The 17,718-nt window shown below is 43.6% G+C and overlaps 1 protein-coding gene across 1 annotated transcript in view; it reads left to right on the top strand.

Annotated features, from left to right (window-relative positions):
• The window catches only part of LOC139390249 (HERV-H LTR-associating protein 1), an 84,799-nt gene extending 69,653 nt beyond the window's left edge, over positions 1 to 15,146 (top strand). Inside the window, exon 13 of the mRNA XM_071137504.1 lies at positions 14,275 to 15,146. Coding sequence (XP_070993605.1) covers positions 14,275 to 14,357 — 83 coding nt within the window. The 3' untranslated portion in view covers positions 14,358 to 15,146. The remainder of the gene's footprint in view (positions 1 to 14,274) is intronic.
• Positions 15,147 to 17,718: the final 2,572 nt, after the last annotated feature.

Raw genomic sequence — 17,718 nt, forward strand, 5'->3', positions numbered from 1 at the left:
TGGTTTCTGACTAAATAATTTTGTATATACAGTGGGGCAAAAAAGTATGTGGACTCCCCTTCAAATTAGTGGATTCAGCTATTTCAGCCAAACCTGTTGCTGATAGGTGTATAAAATCTAGCACACAGCCATGCAATATCCATAGACAAACATTGGCAGTAGACTGTCTTTACTGAAGAGCTAAGTGACTTTCAACGTGGCACTGTCATAGGATGCCACATTTCCAACAATTTCTGCCCTGCTAGAGCTGTCCCAGTCAACTATAAGTGCTGTTAATGGAGAGTGGAAATGTCTAGGAGCAACAAAGGCTCAGCTGCGAAGTGTTAGGCCATACCAGCTCACAAAACAGGACAGCAGAGTGCTGAAGTGCGTAGCACGTAAAAATTGTCTGTCCCCCGTGGAAACATTCACTACCAAGTTCCAAACTGCCTCTGGAAGCAACTTCAGCACAATAACTGTTCGTTGGGGCTTCATGAAATGGGGTTCCATGTCTGAGCAACCGCACGTAAGCCTTAGATCACCATGTGCAATGATAAGCGTCAGCTGGAGTGGTGTAAAGCTCGCAGCCATTGGACTCTGGAGCAGTGGAAATGCATTGAATCACGCTTCACCATCTGAAAATCCAAAGGACGAATTTGGATTTGACGGATGCCAGGAGAACGCAGGTATGCCCCAATGCATAGTGCCAACTGTAAAGTTTGGTGTAGGAGGAATAATGGTCTGGGGCTGTTTTGTATGGTTCGGGATATGCCCCTTAGTTCAAATGAAGGGACATCTTAATGCTACATCATACAATGACATTCTAGACGTGCTTCCAACTTTGTTGCCACAGTTTGGGGAAGGTGCTTTCCTGTTTCAGCATGACAATGCCCCTGTGCACAAAGCGCAGTCCATGCAGAAATTGTTTGTTGAGATCGGTGTGGAAGAACCTTTGAGAGAGGCCTGAATTAGGCCCCACCACACTAATGCCCTTGTGGCTGAATGGAAGCAAGTCCCCGCAATAATGTTCCATCATGTGGAAAGCCTTCCCAGAAGAGTGGAGGCTGTTATAGGTGCAAAGGGGGGACCAACTCCATACTAATGCCCATGATTTTGGAATGAGATGTTCGACGAGTGTCCACATACTTTTGGTCGTGTGTGTGTGTGTGTATTTTTTTTGTTAAACTATTATTGAACATAAGTATAAATATTGCATTATGAACTAAGAAGTATGGTTGATGAATTTTAGTTATTTGGTTTTCTATTATGGTTACCATGGGTATTTAAAACCATTAGGGAGCCTTTCCTGGTCTCGCTCCTTTTTTCCCCATTTTCCCCTTCCCTTCACCTATTTAGGTTTTTGGCAGAATGGGTCAACTAGGCCTCAGGTATGGTGATACCTTACAGTTTTTTGACCGCTACGCTAATACTTGGAACTAGAGGGCAGAAATTATTACATTTTAAAGCATTAGACCTCTCACTAAAGGCATAAGTCATTCAAAAGTTATGCTTATATCCAAACTGGTTCTCTAGTAAATTGGTAGGAATGTCTCATCCTATGTTCAATAATGGCCTTTTCCCCTTTATTCAGATTACACCTGCTCACTTTTGGTTGTTTGAATAAGGAAATAATCTCCAAAATATCGTTTTTTTTTTAAAACAAGTCTTAGAAAGTTGGTTGCAATTTCAGTTTAATCCACCTGAAAAGACAGAACAAATAATACAAATATTGTGGTTCAACTGAAATATATTTTTTCTTCTAAAATGTATTTTTAGAATAAATTTTAAAAAAAGGTAGAATTTGTGAATGATATCATAAATAGGACTGGTGGAGTTAGGTCACACATGCAGCTAACACAGACATATGGAAATGTCTGCTCTACCCAAAATTACAACTAATTAATTGCAGTATTACACAAAAATGTTAGAGACAAGTAGAAGGGGAAGGAACTTGTATGTCGGCCCTGTATTAAAGAACTTAAATGGTTAAAGAAAGGTGTGATAAATAAAATCATATATATAAGGACCAAAAAACTGACAGCTGTGCTATATAAATTGCAAAATAGTTGGGAAGAGATTTGCGATGTGCCCATTCCATGGCACATGGTTTATGAATTGTTACGCAAAACAACGCCGGATTCAAAACAAATTTTTCAATTTAAATTACTGTACAAAATTCTTGCAACCAATAGAATGTTATATATATGGGGGATACAATCTTCCCAGCTCTGCAGATTCTGCTGTGAGGAGGCAGAGTCATTAGATAATTTATTTTGGTATTGTCCATATGTGGCTCGTTTTTGGTCACAGGTCCAGGAATGGCTGAAGAATTGCAACATTAGCCTAGAACTAACGCTGCAGATAGCAATACTGGGTGATTTGAAAAGCCATAGTCAATCAATCAATTATATAATAATTATTTTAGCAAAAATGTTTATTTTTAATTTACAATCTGTAGAAGCTGTGTGAGAATAGAAAGGTTCAGTACTTTTGTGAAGCATCACAGCACAGTCGAAAATATATGGCAAATAGAAATTCAAAATGGATGATGTTGAGAGATAGATGGGGGAGGGGTTGAATGGAGCTGAAGGGTGGGAGTAATAGCAAGATAAACCATGTAAAACATACGGGGTCTGTAGAATGTATATAGGTTCAGAAATGTTGTGAAATAGCACAGTTACAAACAGAAATCAAACTGGATGGACATCAGAAATAGGAAGGACTAAAAATAAACTAAATATAACTATTGTAAAATAGATTGTGTCTGTAAAATGTATATAAGATGTATAAACAGATTGTCAATTAGTTTACTCCAATTGGGGGAAGGGTAGTAGGGTTTGTGGGAATAATAAAGGTATATTCTTAAAGTATATATCTATATAGGTATGTATATATGTGTATATTGTAACGGTTTTGACTTGAGGTTATTATTTATAGGGGTGCCAGTGTAACAGTACAAATTTAAACCGTCCCCTCGCCCATACCCGGGCGCGAACCAGGGACCTTCTGCACACATCAACAGTCACCCTCGAAGCATCGTTACCCATCGCTCCACAAAAGCCGCGGCCCTTGCAGAGCAAGGGGAACTACTACTTCAAGGTCTCAGAGCAAGTGACGTCACTGATTGAAACGCTATTTAGCGCCCACGCTAACTAAGCTAGCCGTTTCACATCCGTTACACCAGGTAGGTTGTGCCTACCAGAGAAAACATTGGTTTCTCCTTTTAGTTTGGGTGGGAATGAGTCCCATCTGGTCCGTCAAGTCTACACCAATACAAAGGACTTATGTAAAAGTCAGGATGGAAATAAACTTTTCATAAACCCTTAAAACATTGGAAAGAAAAACAACTATATTATTTTGCGTGGGTTGTATTAGCAACATCAATGATTACACACACATATAATAATATAACACAAGGAGTTCTGGTTCCTCCAGAAATGTCCTGTACCTAGGGCCTAAAAAGAGTCCAGCCCGGTAAAGGAGTTCAGTGAACTCAAGTGACTTTTGTCACGCAATGTTTGTCCGTTCATTCAAGTGTAGCGTAAACCCCGTATTAATCATACAATCAATATAACAATTACCACAGAACTTTAAAGTGTATCAACTCTTACTAAGTCCTCAACTACAACTACATAAATCATCACGGTATACATCATATCAAAACAAACGAAATACCGTATACAAAAAGGTGGTAGTCAGTCGGTCAGTCAGACAATCCAATCCGCCAACAGATCTCCAGCGGAGAAAGGCCACGAAGAACGGAGAGGTGTAGTCCACGGACGCAAAGAGTGGATCCGATCCTGGGTAAACTCTATTAGGCTACAAAACACACGTTTAACCGCCACAAAACAACGAAATAGAGAAGCTTCGGGAACTGAGGGTTGAACACATCCTCAGTCACGTCTCCATCACAACCCCACTTTTGCGCAGCTGATGCTGGCTATTTAATTGGGAATTAAAGGGAAAGTGTTTGAATGTTAAATGACGAGACAGAGGCATTGATGCGAGTAACCAGTCTTATTCAGTACATGACAACACATCCGGGTATCTCAAGCACCCCGGTAAACACAAGAGTTGCAGTAATGAACATTTACCAACAGATGGCATCACTGTGCCATCTTACACCCATAACATCTTCCATTTAATAAAATTGGACAGGAGGTGTCAATTCACTAACAAAACAAACCTAGTAACAATTTCCAACATGAACAGTTTAGTAAAAATGTTTTTCTTCCAGGTAACAACAACACATTTTGATATTCTCTTCACTTTTATCTCTGTCAACAATCCCTGATGGGAAACCTACAGATTAAGTATTTTTGGTGGCTGGGACAGACACCCGCAGCGTGAAAAGACAGGGGGCTTGTCTGCGAGGACTGCGGGTTCCCGCACAGGCGTGTCACCTGAATGTCTAAGGGGAGAATTGATGGGCGAGGGAGCGGCCGACCTGTGATCCCCTGGCTCTTCGCCCAGTGCCTCAGGCCCCATGTGACTTGCTGGGGTTCTGTCTTTTGTCATGCGACCCCTTTGACCATCAGGGTTCTGAGTAGGTGCTGGCTCAGCAATCCGAAGGTCAACCCTGTTACGACGGTACAGTGATGTGCTGTGATCCATTCGACCAAGTAGGAACTTTCTGTACACAGGATCCGAGTCTCCAGAGGCCTGTCCGGTCCCCTGGTAGTGGCTTCATTCGCACCGTTTCACCCAACCTGAGCTCAGGTAAGTCTTTTGCCAATTTGTCGTAGATGAACTTGGAGACCTGTCTTTTGTGACGTAGCTTCACCAGCACGTCTGTCACCACACATGGCTCCAGGAGAGTGCTGGCTACTGGCAGAGCTGCTTTTAAGCACCGTGCCATGAGGCGCTGTGCCGGGCTGCTGTCCATGCCTTCTGTCGGGGTATTGCGCCACTGCAAGATTGCTTTCCAGGCATCTTTGCCCTCTCGCAGAGCCTTTTTGCAGAGGTTCTTTGCGATTTTTACTGTGGACTCTGCCTTCCCATTAGCTTTTGGGTGTCGTGGTGATGAAGTGACGTGCTCGAATTCCCATCCTGCAGCACATTTTCGGAACTCAACTCCGGAGAATTGGGGTCCATTGTCTGAAATTACCCTATCTGGCTGGCCATAGCGGGCAAACTGAGCCTTGCAGCGTTTGATCGTTGTCTCTGCTGAGAGGTCGGGGAGGAGGTCGATCTCCCAAAAGTCTGAGTAATGATCGACTACCAGCAGAATGTCTTTGCGACTGTGCTGGAAGAGATCTAGACTTACTATCTGCCAGGGGCGCATCGGTAGCTCGTGGGACATCATCGTCTCTCTCTCTGTTGCTCAATGGCATATTCATTGCAGATTGTGCATTTACTGACATAGTCTTTGATTTCACTCTGCATTCCTGGCCAATACAGTGTGTCACGTGCTTGTCTGTAACAGGCCTCACCTCCTATGTGACTTGAGTGCACAGGCGCCAACATCTCAGGGCGCAGAGACCGGGGAATAACGACTCTCTGACTCTTGAATATTACTCCGTTTGGAACACTGAGCTCCTCTGACTGGCCAATATTCTCTGACGGCTAAAGCAGTTTCTTCCCTGCAGTCGGGCCAGCCCATCAGAATCACAGACCTCAATGCCTGGAGTTGCCCGTCCCTGTCTGTGTGCTGTCTGATTTGTATAGGGCGCTGGTCCGTAACATTAAGGTAGTCAGCCTGGTTGATGTGTTCAACATCCACTTGCTCTGTTTGTAAGCTGCACACTGCATGTTGTTCATGCATGGAGCGTGTGTGAGTGCCTGATGCAGTAGCCCTGCTGAGCGTGTCACTCACATACATCTCTGGCCCTGGCTTATACACCACCTTGAGGTTGTAGTTTTGTAGGGCCAGTAGCATGCTCTGCAGTAGTTTTGGGGCATTTAGGAGAGGCTTGCTGAATATAGCAATAAGGGGCTTGTGATCTGTCTCTGCGGTAATATTGTCGCGCCCGTACAGGTAGTGGTGGAAGCGTTGGCATGCAAACACAATGCTGAGGCACTCCTTCTCTATCTGGGCATAGTTCTGCTCTGTTGGGGTGAGTGCCCTAGAGGCGAATGCCACAGGCTGGCCCTCCTGCATGAGGCAACAGCCAAGTCCATACTGGCTTGAGTCACTCTGAATCGTGACAGGTTTTGACACATTGTAGTATCGCAGTACAGGTGTCTGGGTGACCAGTTGTTTTATTTCCCTCACCGCTGCGTCATGTTTTGGGAGCCAATGCCAGATGGTGTCCTTGTCCATGAGCCTCCTCAATGGCTCACACACTTCAGAGAGCCGCGGTAGGAATTTGGCCAGATAGGTGACGAATCCGACGAAGCGCTGCACTCCCTTCACGTCAGATGGGTGGGGCATTTCCAAGACAGCCTTCACTTTTTCAGGATCCGCCTTCAATCCGGTGGAGGACAAGATGTGCCCATGAAAGCGGACCTCTGGCACTTTAAACTGAAGCTTTTTTATGCTTAGCCTTAGCTTGACCTGTCTGCATCTGACCATCAGGGCCAGCAGCTTGGCGTCATGGTCACATTTTGCCTCCTCATCACTGTCCCCACAGCCCACTACGAGGATGTCATCTGCTATGGGTTCCACGCCACTGAGTCCCATCAACAGCTCATGCTGTTTCCGCTGATACACCTCTGGAGCCACGGAGACACCAAACGGAAGCTTCAACCACCTCTTCCTGCCCCAGGGTGTCCAAAAGGTGGTCATGTAGCTGCTGGGCTCGTCGAGCTTGCACTGCAGGAAGGCATCTCTGGCATCCACGAGCGTGAAGACTCTGGCCTTTGGGAGCTTGTAAAGAACATCCTCCAACGTGGGCATAATGTAATGTGAACGTCGCAGAGCCCGGTTGAGGTGTTTAGGATCAATGCATATCCGTAGCTTGTCTGGTTTCTTGACGATAACCATATTACTTATCCAGTCCGTAGGCTCGGTGACGGATATGATGTGGCCATCTGCTTCGTATTTGTCAAGCTGAGCCTTCGTAGCTGCTTTCATGGCCACTGGTACATTGCGGGGTGCACACTGGACAGGCTGGATTGCTGCGTCCAACTCAAAGTGGACTTCCCCAGGAACTGACTCGACCGGTGCGTTGAAGACATCATGGTACTTGCTTAGGAGTGGTCTCCTTGCTCAGGGGCCCAGCCTGGACTTTGTCTATAATGTTAAGATCAGCTGGGATGGTGAAGTTAATAAGTCCAAGGCGCTCGCATGTAGAACCTGACAGTAATGGCTGTTGACTAGCCTCAACTATTTCAAACTCAAGGGTGTATTTCTGGCCACGTAAAACACACTCTGTCACAAACAGGCCTAAAGAGGTCATGAACTGGCCTGAATACAGTTTCAGCTTGGTGCTACTCTGTGTGAGTTTGTCTCTGGGCGCGAGCCTCCTTTTGTCTGTAAGGCATGTGGCCCCTGAATCTAGCTGGCATTGCTGTGGTTTATTATTAAGTAGCAGAGTGACAAACCACTTTTGTCCTTTTTCCCTCACTGCCCCTATGCACTCGCTAGCATATACATCCTCTGTGCTGTCGTTCCCTTCATCTGTGTTTGTTTCCATGGAGTGCACTTTACCCTCCTTTCTCTTGCTTTTCATGCAGACCCTTGCGAAGTGATTAGCTGTACCACAGGATTTGCATATTTTTCCATAGGCTGGGCAGTGTTCTTTTCCTCGTCCATGAGAAATGCCACAATATCGGCATGTATTGGGGTTGTCTACTGCAGAGTTGGCTGTAGTATTAGCATTAGCTGTGGCAAAGGGGAATTTCTTTACTGGCTGCCTGAATGTAGCATTGACATTGTCCGTATGTTGCCTTTCTAGCTCCATGGACCTTATCCGTATATCAGTAAGCTCTGCTGCATGGCATGTCTCCACTGCCAAGGCCAGCGTCAGGTCACGTTCTCTCAGCAAACGTCTGCGGGTGCCCTCATCCGTTATGCCAAGCACAATCTTATCTCTGATCAGTTAATCTCTTAAAGCACCATAGTCACATGTAGCTGCCTTTTCCCTTAACCTAGTGACAAAGCTGTCAATGGACTCCCCGTCCACCGAAAACATAACGCTCGTAGATGACGTTCTTTGCTGGCGTAAAGTAATGTTCAAGAGCATCAAGAATAGCTATAGCGTTACCTTGCTGAGCTGCTGTTAGGTTCAGGTTGTGTTTGTATACGTGTCGACATTCAGTTCCCGTTATAGTCCTCAAAGTGGCAGCCACTACCTCATCTTCCTTTTCCAGAAGTCCCGTTGCTAGCGCATAGTCCTCCCATTCACCTCTAAACGTATCCCAGTTCGTGCTCCAATCCCCGCTGAGCTTCATAATGGCGGGAGGGGGAATGTTCGCTGCCATGTCTAACCGGTGCTAACAACACTGAAGCTAACTAGCAAACTCACTCTAGCTAAGGCCAATTCCGGGCGAAATTTTACACAAATAAGCATTTGTTTGTAAACCAGAGCAGGTGACTCTAATTTGCGGAAAGCATGGTTAGTTATCCGACTCTGACACCATGTTTGAATGTTAAATGACGAGACAGAGGCATTGATGCGAGTAACCAGTCTTGTTCAGTACATGACAACACATCCGGGTATCTCAAGCACCCCGATAAAACACAAGAGTTGCAGTAATGAACATTTACCAACAGATGCCATCACTGTGCCATCTTACACCCATAACAGAAAGCGCCCTATTGGAAGGAGCTGCACTGAGACGGTTCAGAATAATTCAGGGCCGTCACAATATCTATGCATGCGTGTATGTATATGGATATATATTTACCCCAAAAATATATGGGGGATTGGAAATGATGCAGACAATTACATTGATGGAAGCAACAATCTTTCCACAATATTAAGCTGATCCACCCCTAAAATAAAAAATACTTGGAAGTAAGAAAGCTGCTATTAGTCTACACTTTTTGTTTACCGTTTAAATCTGATCGCTTTGACTTTGATCACTTTGATCATCATTGACGGATTATAGCATACAAAATTACCTTTGTTTGGAAAATAAAAGTATGTTTGTTTTTACACGATTGGTGCTTTGGATTCCCTGTTTTGTGGTTGTTTTGGAAGCATGTCTGATGGAGGCATCACATATCTGTGGCCTCAAGGCTAGTTTGGAATTGGATTACGAATTGCCTTTATATTTGTAAAAAAACTTCAGCTGGATGGAACGCCGATGAATGGTTTATCAGCGAGATCAAACATCAAAAGTAAAGACTTCATCCAAACAAGGATAAACAAGCGCTGCTACTCTTTTATTTTATTTAATCTTTATTTAACTAGGCAAGTCAGTCAAGAACAAATTCTTATTTACAATGACGGCCTACCCTGGGCCAAACCCTAACGACACTGGGCCAATGGGACTCCCAATCACAGCCAGTTGTGATACAGCCTGGAATCAAACCAGGGTCTGAGGTGACGCCTCTAGCGCTGAGATGCAGTGACTTAGACCGCTGCGCCTATCGGGAGCCCCTGTATATTCCAAGTGACAAAGCGACTGACGCTATTGTAGCTCTCTGACTGTTTGATTTGCTCTTTGCGCTACTCACTGTAGAGAGAGGGGAATGAAGTGCGGTTTCTCTTTCAATTGCTCAATCTGCTTGAGGTGTTGGATGAATTGTGGAGTTTGAATTGTGTGTGTCTTGTTGGGTTTGAAGTCTGTGTTAAGAGCTCCGGATATAAAAGTGAACGCTTTGCTCATTGGCTGTTGTGTCTGTTGGATAATGCTCATTCATTAAGCTGTGCCGTGCTAAAATGTGTTCATACTGTGCTGGTGTTGCAAATCAATGGAATTGAATGGGATTTGATGTTCAGGGTTACATTTGAAGTTACAAGTTTACATACACCTTAGCCAAATACATTTAAACTCTGTTTTTCACAATTCCTGACAAAATTCCCTGTCTTAGGTCAGTTAGATCACAACTTTATTTTAAGAATGTGAAATGTTTTATTTCTTTCATCCCATTCCCAGTGGGTCAGAAGTTTACATACACTCAATTAGTATTTGGTAGCACTAACTTTAAATTGTTTAACTTGGGTCAAACGTTTCCGGTAGCCTTCCACAAGCTTCCCACAATAAGTTGGGTGAATTTTGGCACATTCCTCCTGACAGAGCTGGTGTAACTGATTCAGGTTTGTAGGCCTCAATGCACGCACATGCTTTTTCAGTTCTGCCCACACATTTTCTATAGGATTGAGGTCAGGGCTTTGTGATGGCCACTCCAATACCTTGACTTTGTTGTCCTTAAGCCATTTTGTCACAACTTTGGAAGTATGCTTGGGGTCATTGTTCATTTGGAAGACCCATTTGCGAGCAAGCTTTAACTTCCTGACTGATGTCTTGAGATGTTGCTTCAATATATCCAATATATCCGCAAACCACCACAAACCACCCCACAACATGATGCTGCCATCCCCGTGCTTCACGGTTGGGATGGTGTTCTTCGGCTTGCAAGCCTCCCCCTTTTACCTCCAAACATAACAATGGTCATTATGGCCAAACAGTTCTATTTTTGTTTCATCAGACCAGAGGACATTTCTAAAAAAAAAAACAATCATTGTCCCCATGTGCAGTTTCAAACCGCAGTCTGGCATTTTTTTATGGCAGTTTTGGAGCATTGGCTTCTTCCTTGCTGTACAGCCTTTCGGGTTATGTCGATATAGGACTCGTTTTACTGTGGATAAAGATACTTTTGTACCGGTTTCCTCCAGCATCTTCACAAGATCCTTTGCTGTTGTTCTGAGATTGATTTGCACGTTTTATACCAAAGTACATTCATCTCTGATTTCTTTTGATTTTTCCATGATGTCAAGCAAAGAGGCACTGAGTTTGAAGGTAGGCCTTGAAATACATCCACAGGTACACCTCCAATTGACTGAAATGATGTCAATTAGCAAAACCATGGCATAATTTTCTGGAATTTTCCAAGCTGTTCAAAAGCACAGCCAACTTAGTATATGTAAACTTCTGTCCCACTGGAATTGTGATTAAGTGAAATAATCTGTCTGCAAACAATTGTTGGAAGAATTCCTTGTGTCATGCACAAAGTAGATGTCTTAACCCATAGTTTGTTAACTATAGTTTGCTAACAAAAAATGTGTGGAGTGGTTGAAAAACAAGTTTTAATGACTTTTAAATGTAAACTTCCGACTTCAACTGTAAGTGCCTTTACAGTGGATACAATGGAAACTGCAAAAATAAAAAAAGATCTAGAAGTGCTAAGCTCGGTGCACTTACTAAAACGAGAAATGATATCACACAGTTTATGGGGGATAATGGAAATGTTGAATTAGTTGACACAAAGATGTAAACTGATTTCTCAAAGTTGGTTTCTCAATGGTTCATAAAGGCTTTGTTACCTGCTGACATAGGCAGAAAAGGATCAATGGTATGGCGGAAAGCAGCAACACTGGATAATTTTGCAGCCACAGTAGACACATGGAAGAAGCACATCAATGCTCAGCGGCTAACAAAACTGATGAGGAGGTCCAGCCAAGGGTCAGCATCTCAAATATCTCATCAAAACATGGAAATGGATCACAACACAACAGGCGCTCAGGACAATCCACCACATCTTCTATCAGGCTCAATTTGAAAGCTGAAAAGGCAACCTTACTTGTTCAAGTTGAAGCACTGAAAAGGAAACCATCATTGGAGGAACAGGAGGCTCAACCCAAAGCACAAAAGGAATAATTAAGGTTTGAAGCTGAAATATTGTCTAACAGTACTAAGTTGGATGTATTCCATGAGTATGAAGCTACCCAAGGAATGGGAAACAAATCAGATGATGGAATGAACGATTACCTGAATGCAATGGGAATGCCTGAGGACACCTCAGGGAAGGTTGCTCTATGAAAAGAGGTGCCCACCACTCAGGTTGTCACAGGTCTCCATAGCAAACAATCATACACCATGGCTGACGTGGGATTCCCATTGTTCACCACATCTGTGCATACTTCACAGGGCTCGGGGCAAAGTAGTATGTTGCAACAAAGTGCTACCTCCACATACCGCTCTGTTCATCGTAGGTCAACCAACACACAGGCAGATCCTGCTGTAAGACCAAAAGATAGACAGCTGCAACTTCCAACTAGGGGAGGAAGGCCTATCAACCCAGATCAACATTACACTACACCAAAATGCTATCACTGAAATGCTGGTAAAGCAGCAAAGGTTGTGCTCATTACCACCTTCCAGTGTTTAAGGGTGACCCACTAGACTTGAGCTCTCTCTTTCTTGTGTTTTTGTGCATACCCATTAACAAGAGTTCTGTCCGTGGTGCTGAATTCACAGTGTACTTTTCTCTATGTGTAATACATTGCATGTTTAATAATGAAAATACCTACCAAATAGAGAACATGGATGTGGTTTCTTTCTGTGCATGTTAAAAAAGTAAAATAAGTAGCATATCTATATGTGATTTACAGTAGATACACTGCTCAAAAAAATAAAGGGAACACTTAAACAACACAATGTAACTCCAAGTCAATCACACTTCTGTGAAATTAAACTGTCCACTTAGGAAGCAACACTGATTGACAATAAATGTCACATGCTGTTGTGCAAATGGAATAGACAACAGGTGGAAATTATAGGCAATTAGAAAGACACCCCCAATAAAGGAGTGGTTCTGCAGGTGGGGACCACAGACCACTTCTCAGTTCCTATGCTTCCTGGCTGATGTTTTGGTCACTTTTGAATGCTGGCGGTGCTTTCACTCTAGTGGTAGCATGAGACGGAGTCTACAACCCACACAAGTGGCTCAGGTAGTGCAGCTCATCCAGGATGGCACATCAATGCGAGCTGTGGCAAGAAGGTTTGCTGTGTCTGTCAGCGTAGTGTCCAGAGCATGGAGGTGCTACCAGGAGACAGGTCAGTACATCAGGAGATGTGGAGGAGGCCGTAGGAGGGCAACAACCCAGCAGCAGGACCTTCCGCCTTTGTGCAAGGAGGAGCACTGCCAGAGCCCTGCAAAATGACCTCCAGCAGGCCACAAATGTGCATATGTCTGCTCAAACGGTCAGAAACAGACTCCATGAGGGCCCGACGTCCACAGGTGGGGGTTGTGCTACAGCCCAACACCGTGCAGGACGTTTGTCATTTGCCAGAGAACACCAAGATTGGCAAATCCGCTACTGGCGCCCTGTACTCTTAACAGATGAAAGCAGGTTCACACTGAGCACATGTGACAGACGTGACAGAGTCTGGAGACGCCGTGGAGAACGTTCTGCTGCCTGCAACATCCTCCAGCATGACCGGTTTGGCGGTGGGTCAGTCATGGTGTGGGGTGGCATTTCTTTGGGGGGCCGCACAGCCCTCCATGTGCTCGCCAGAGGTAGCCTGACTGCCATTAGGTACCGAGATGAGATCCTCAGACCCCTTGTGAGACCATATGCTGGTGTGGTTGGCCCTGGGTTCCTCCTAGTGCAAGACAATGCTAGACCTCATGTGGCTGGAGTGTGTCAGCAGTTCCTGCAAGAGGAAGGTATTGATGCTATGGACTGGCCCGCCCGTTCCCCAGACCTGAATCCAATTGAGCACATCTGGGACATCATGTCTCACTCCATCCACCACAGACTGTCCAGGAGTTGGCGGATGCTTTAGTCCAGATCTGGGAGGAGATTCCTCAGGAGACCATCCGCCACCCCATCGGGAGCATGCCCAGGCGTTGTAGGGAGGTCATACAGGCACGTGGAGGCCACACACACTACTGAGCCTCTTTTTGACTTGTTTTAATGACATTACATCAAAGTTGGACCAGCCAGTAGTGTGGTTTTCCACTTTAATTTTGAGTGTGAATCCAAATCCAGACCTCCATGGGTTGATAAATTTGATATCCATTGATAATTTTTGTGTGATTTTGTTGTCAGCACATTCAACTATGTAATGAAAAAAGTCTTTAATAAGAATATTTCATTCATTCAGATCTAGGATGTGTTATTTTAGTGTTCCCTTTATTTTTTTGAGCAGTGTATTTTCTGAATATAACATTTTATACCATTTCAATAAAAGAAAGGCCCAAACATCAATGTGACTGAAATACTGACCCAATACTGAAATGGAATTTATTTCTAAGCCTCTAATTCTGACACATTCAGTAATGCTTGAAGAGGAATAAAAAAGGTGCCAGAACTGATTTACAGTACAAGTGTTCATATTTTAGAGCAAACTATTCTATGAGTTGATTTTCTTTTTTTCTTCTTTCAAAATTAGTTATTAGTTAGCTATACATGGTATGAACATGTTTATGTCTTTTGTTTCTCTCTCCCTTTTGCATAGATCTAAAACAGAGGTGCCTTGCAAGAATGTGCAACAAACTCTGGCCAGAGTGGAAAAGAGACAGAGAGAGCGGGATGTACTGAAGTTGGAGAGGAGATTACACAGGAAGAACCACTGAAGTATGCACATTCTGATGTAACTTTAAGAGCACAGTGTTTTTTTCTGAATCCAATAAATTGAAAATATTTTCTTTCGAACCACATCTGTTTGGGAGTCAGTGGATTTGTCAGTTCTTCCTGTTGTCACTTGTACATCCCACCTGAAAATACCCAGTGGGCACACTTTACAACCAACTGATCACTGTTACAAGCAGGTAAAGATGTCTTTCTCATGATGAGATCAAGACATTGTGGGGACTCCATCATATTTTCATTTGGTCAGATAACCAGGTTACAACAAGATAAAGATACATGTTTCTGGTTGCTAAACAGCGATACAAAAACGTTCTAATACAACTAGTATTCAACTTGACCATGATTTCATAAAAGACGTCATAATGATGTTGTTGCAACCAGTTTTGCCCGCTGGGTATAATTAATAACAACACCATAGATACTGCAGGCATTTCAAGACGTTCTACTCTTTCCCATCTACATGAGAGTGCTTATATGGCTCTAGGCAGTGGCATTGTGCACCAATTGTTTTAAGAGGTCACTAATGGTATCAATTCTGTATTTGTATTGTATAGTTTTATAATAAATATTGATCAAATTGTAGGGGAACGAGCACCCTGTTTCAATAGGTGTGGCACATCTTGGCTCTATGGCCCATTACTTAACACTTAATTTTGAAAAATATTTGGGCTATTGGGCAACCTTTCAACTAATAATCAAATAAATCAGTTTGATGACAAAGAACATTTGGCATGGAAACTTGGCAGATAATAGACATGTTGAGATGCTCTCAAATGTCTTGAATTCATATAATAATAATAATAATAATAATAATAATAATAATAATAATATGTGCCATGTAGCAGACACTTTTTTTCCAAACTTACAGTAATGAATGCATAAATTTTACATATGGGTGGTCCTGGAAATCAAACCCAATATTCTGGCATTGCAAGTGCAATGTTCTACCAACTGAGCTACAGAGGACCACTTTTCAGTCTAACGGTAACCCTTGGATATTACAGGCAATTTCTTCATAGGTGGTTCAAATCAAAGTTTATTTGTCATGTGCGCCGAAATCAACAGGTGTATGCCTTACAGTGAAATTCTTACTTACAAGCCCTAACCAACAAGGTGGTACCGGTACAGAGTTAATGTGCGGGGGGGGGGGGGGGGGGCACTGGTTAGTTGGGCTAATTAAGGTAATATGTACATGTAGGTATAGTTAAAGTGACTACGCATAGATGGTAAACAGAGAGTAGCAGCAGCATAAAAGAGAGGTTGTTGGGGGGTGACGGGTGATGGGACACAATGCAAATAGTCCGGTTAGCCATTTAATTACCTGTTCAGGAGTCTTATGGCTTGGGGGTAAAAGCTGTTGAGAAGCCTTTTGGCCCTAGACTTGGCGCTCCGGTACCGCTTGCCATGCGGTAGCAGAGAGAACAGTCTATTTGTATTTATTATGGATCCCCATTAGCTGCTGCCAAAGCAGCATTTCAAAGATGATGGTACAAAAATAATACAAAAGACCGGTTGGTTTTTTCTTTGTATCTTTTCCCAGATCTATTGTATTATATTCTCCTATATTCCTTTCACATTTCCACAAACATCAAAGTTTGTCCTTTCAAATGGTACTAAGAATATGCATATCCTTGCTTCAAGGTCTGAGCTACAGGCAGTTAGATTTTGGAATGTCATTTTAGGCGAATATTGAAAAAAGGGGCGGATCCGTAAGATGTTAAAACCCCTTCCTTCATGATCACCAAAGCCCCATATACTACCCACCACTGCGACCTGTTTGCTCTCGTTGGCTGGCCCTCGCTTCATATTCATCGCCACTGGCTCCATGTCATCTATAAAGCCCCGCCTTATCTCAGCTCACTGGTCACTATAGCAGCACCCACCCGTAGCACCCACTCCAGCAGGTATATTTCACTGGTCACCCCCAAAGCCAATTCCTCTTTTGGCCGCCTTTCCTTCCAGTTCTCTGCTGCCAATGATTGGAACGAATTGCAAAAATCACTGAAGCTGGTGACTCATGTCTCCCTCTCTAACTTTAAGCACCAGCTGTCAGAGCAGCTCACAGATAGGTGCACTTGATTCAAAAGTCCTGCGCACCAGGTAAGCAAAGTGTTCCCATGAGACAAACACTGCCTACTCTGCAGACTGACGAATCTGTGACTAAATCGAGTGCACCTACTGCGCTGCCCATTCAGATAGCTCAAATCACGGTGGCTACAGAGCTTCCATGACCCTGGCCACAGCCAAGTTTAATAGGCTACTAGCCTACGTAAGATTGAATCACTTTTAAAACCATGAACACAGAGAGACTGTCAACGAATACAGCAAAGAGCTGCTGTTTTTATGAGTGAGTTCATGTTTAAGTTTATATTCAGCACTGTCACTGTTTTTATTCAACACTTACAAAATGCACTTCTCCGTATTTCGCTCGTGCTGCAGCTGCAACGAATGAGTAGCCAAGCATCGATAGCCCTGCGTCTTATTATTATTAGCAGCTCGTGTCGATTTTAATTTGAAGGAATTTTACTTTCTCTGGTCATAGGAACAACATGAATTTGTGAATGAGGCAGATGCGATGCGACTCGAGTTTCGCCATCAGGTGGAAGACTGTGTCCCCTCTCTGGTCAGTCTCACCGGAGGAAAGGGAGGGAGCGAGAGGCAGTTGGGAAAAATCGTTCAGTACGGTCATCCAACTCCGAATTCCAAGTCGGAAACTTGGGCATCTTTCTAGAGCTCCGACTTTTCGACCTGAAGATCACTGACGTTGTGATTTGACCTCGACCATCAGATGCAGGTTCCATCAGTCCAGTAAAATAAAAAAGCCAATTATTTCAATTCATGCTCCACAGTGCCTCACAAGTGCTAAACCAACTGATCTATTTTGTTAACAAAGCTCGAGTTTTGAAATATAATATGGTCTGATTAACAATATTGGCAGGCCAATCATATAGCCAGTATGCTGTGATAATATATTAGGCTTACTGCCAAAACCTCATTCCTACAAAACTGTTTGTGTGAGGTTAATGTGAAAAGAAAATCTGAGCAGTAGATCTCAGCTTGCCGCCCTACACAATCCTCTCTGAGCTCTACAATTCCTTTGACCTCATGGCTTGGTTTTTGCACTGACATGCACTGTCAACTGTGGGACCTTATATAGACAGGGGTGTGCCTTTCAAACTTCAAGGATGATCAATGGGGCGGCAGGGTAGCCTAGTGGTTAGAGCGTTGGACTAGTGACCGGAAGGTTGCAAGTTCAAACCCCCAAGGTCTGTTAACCCACTGTTCCTAGGCCGTCATTGAAAATAAGAAT

This window comes from Oncorhynchus clarkii, chromosome 30, assembly GCF_045791955.1.
Source record: "Oncorhynchus clarkii lewisi isolate Uvic-CL-2024 chromosome 30, UVic_Ocla_1.0, whole genome shotgun sequence".
Taxonomy (NCBI): Eukaryota; Metazoa; Chordata; class Actinopteri; order Salmoniformes; family Salmonidae; genus Oncorhynchus; species Oncorhynchus clarkii.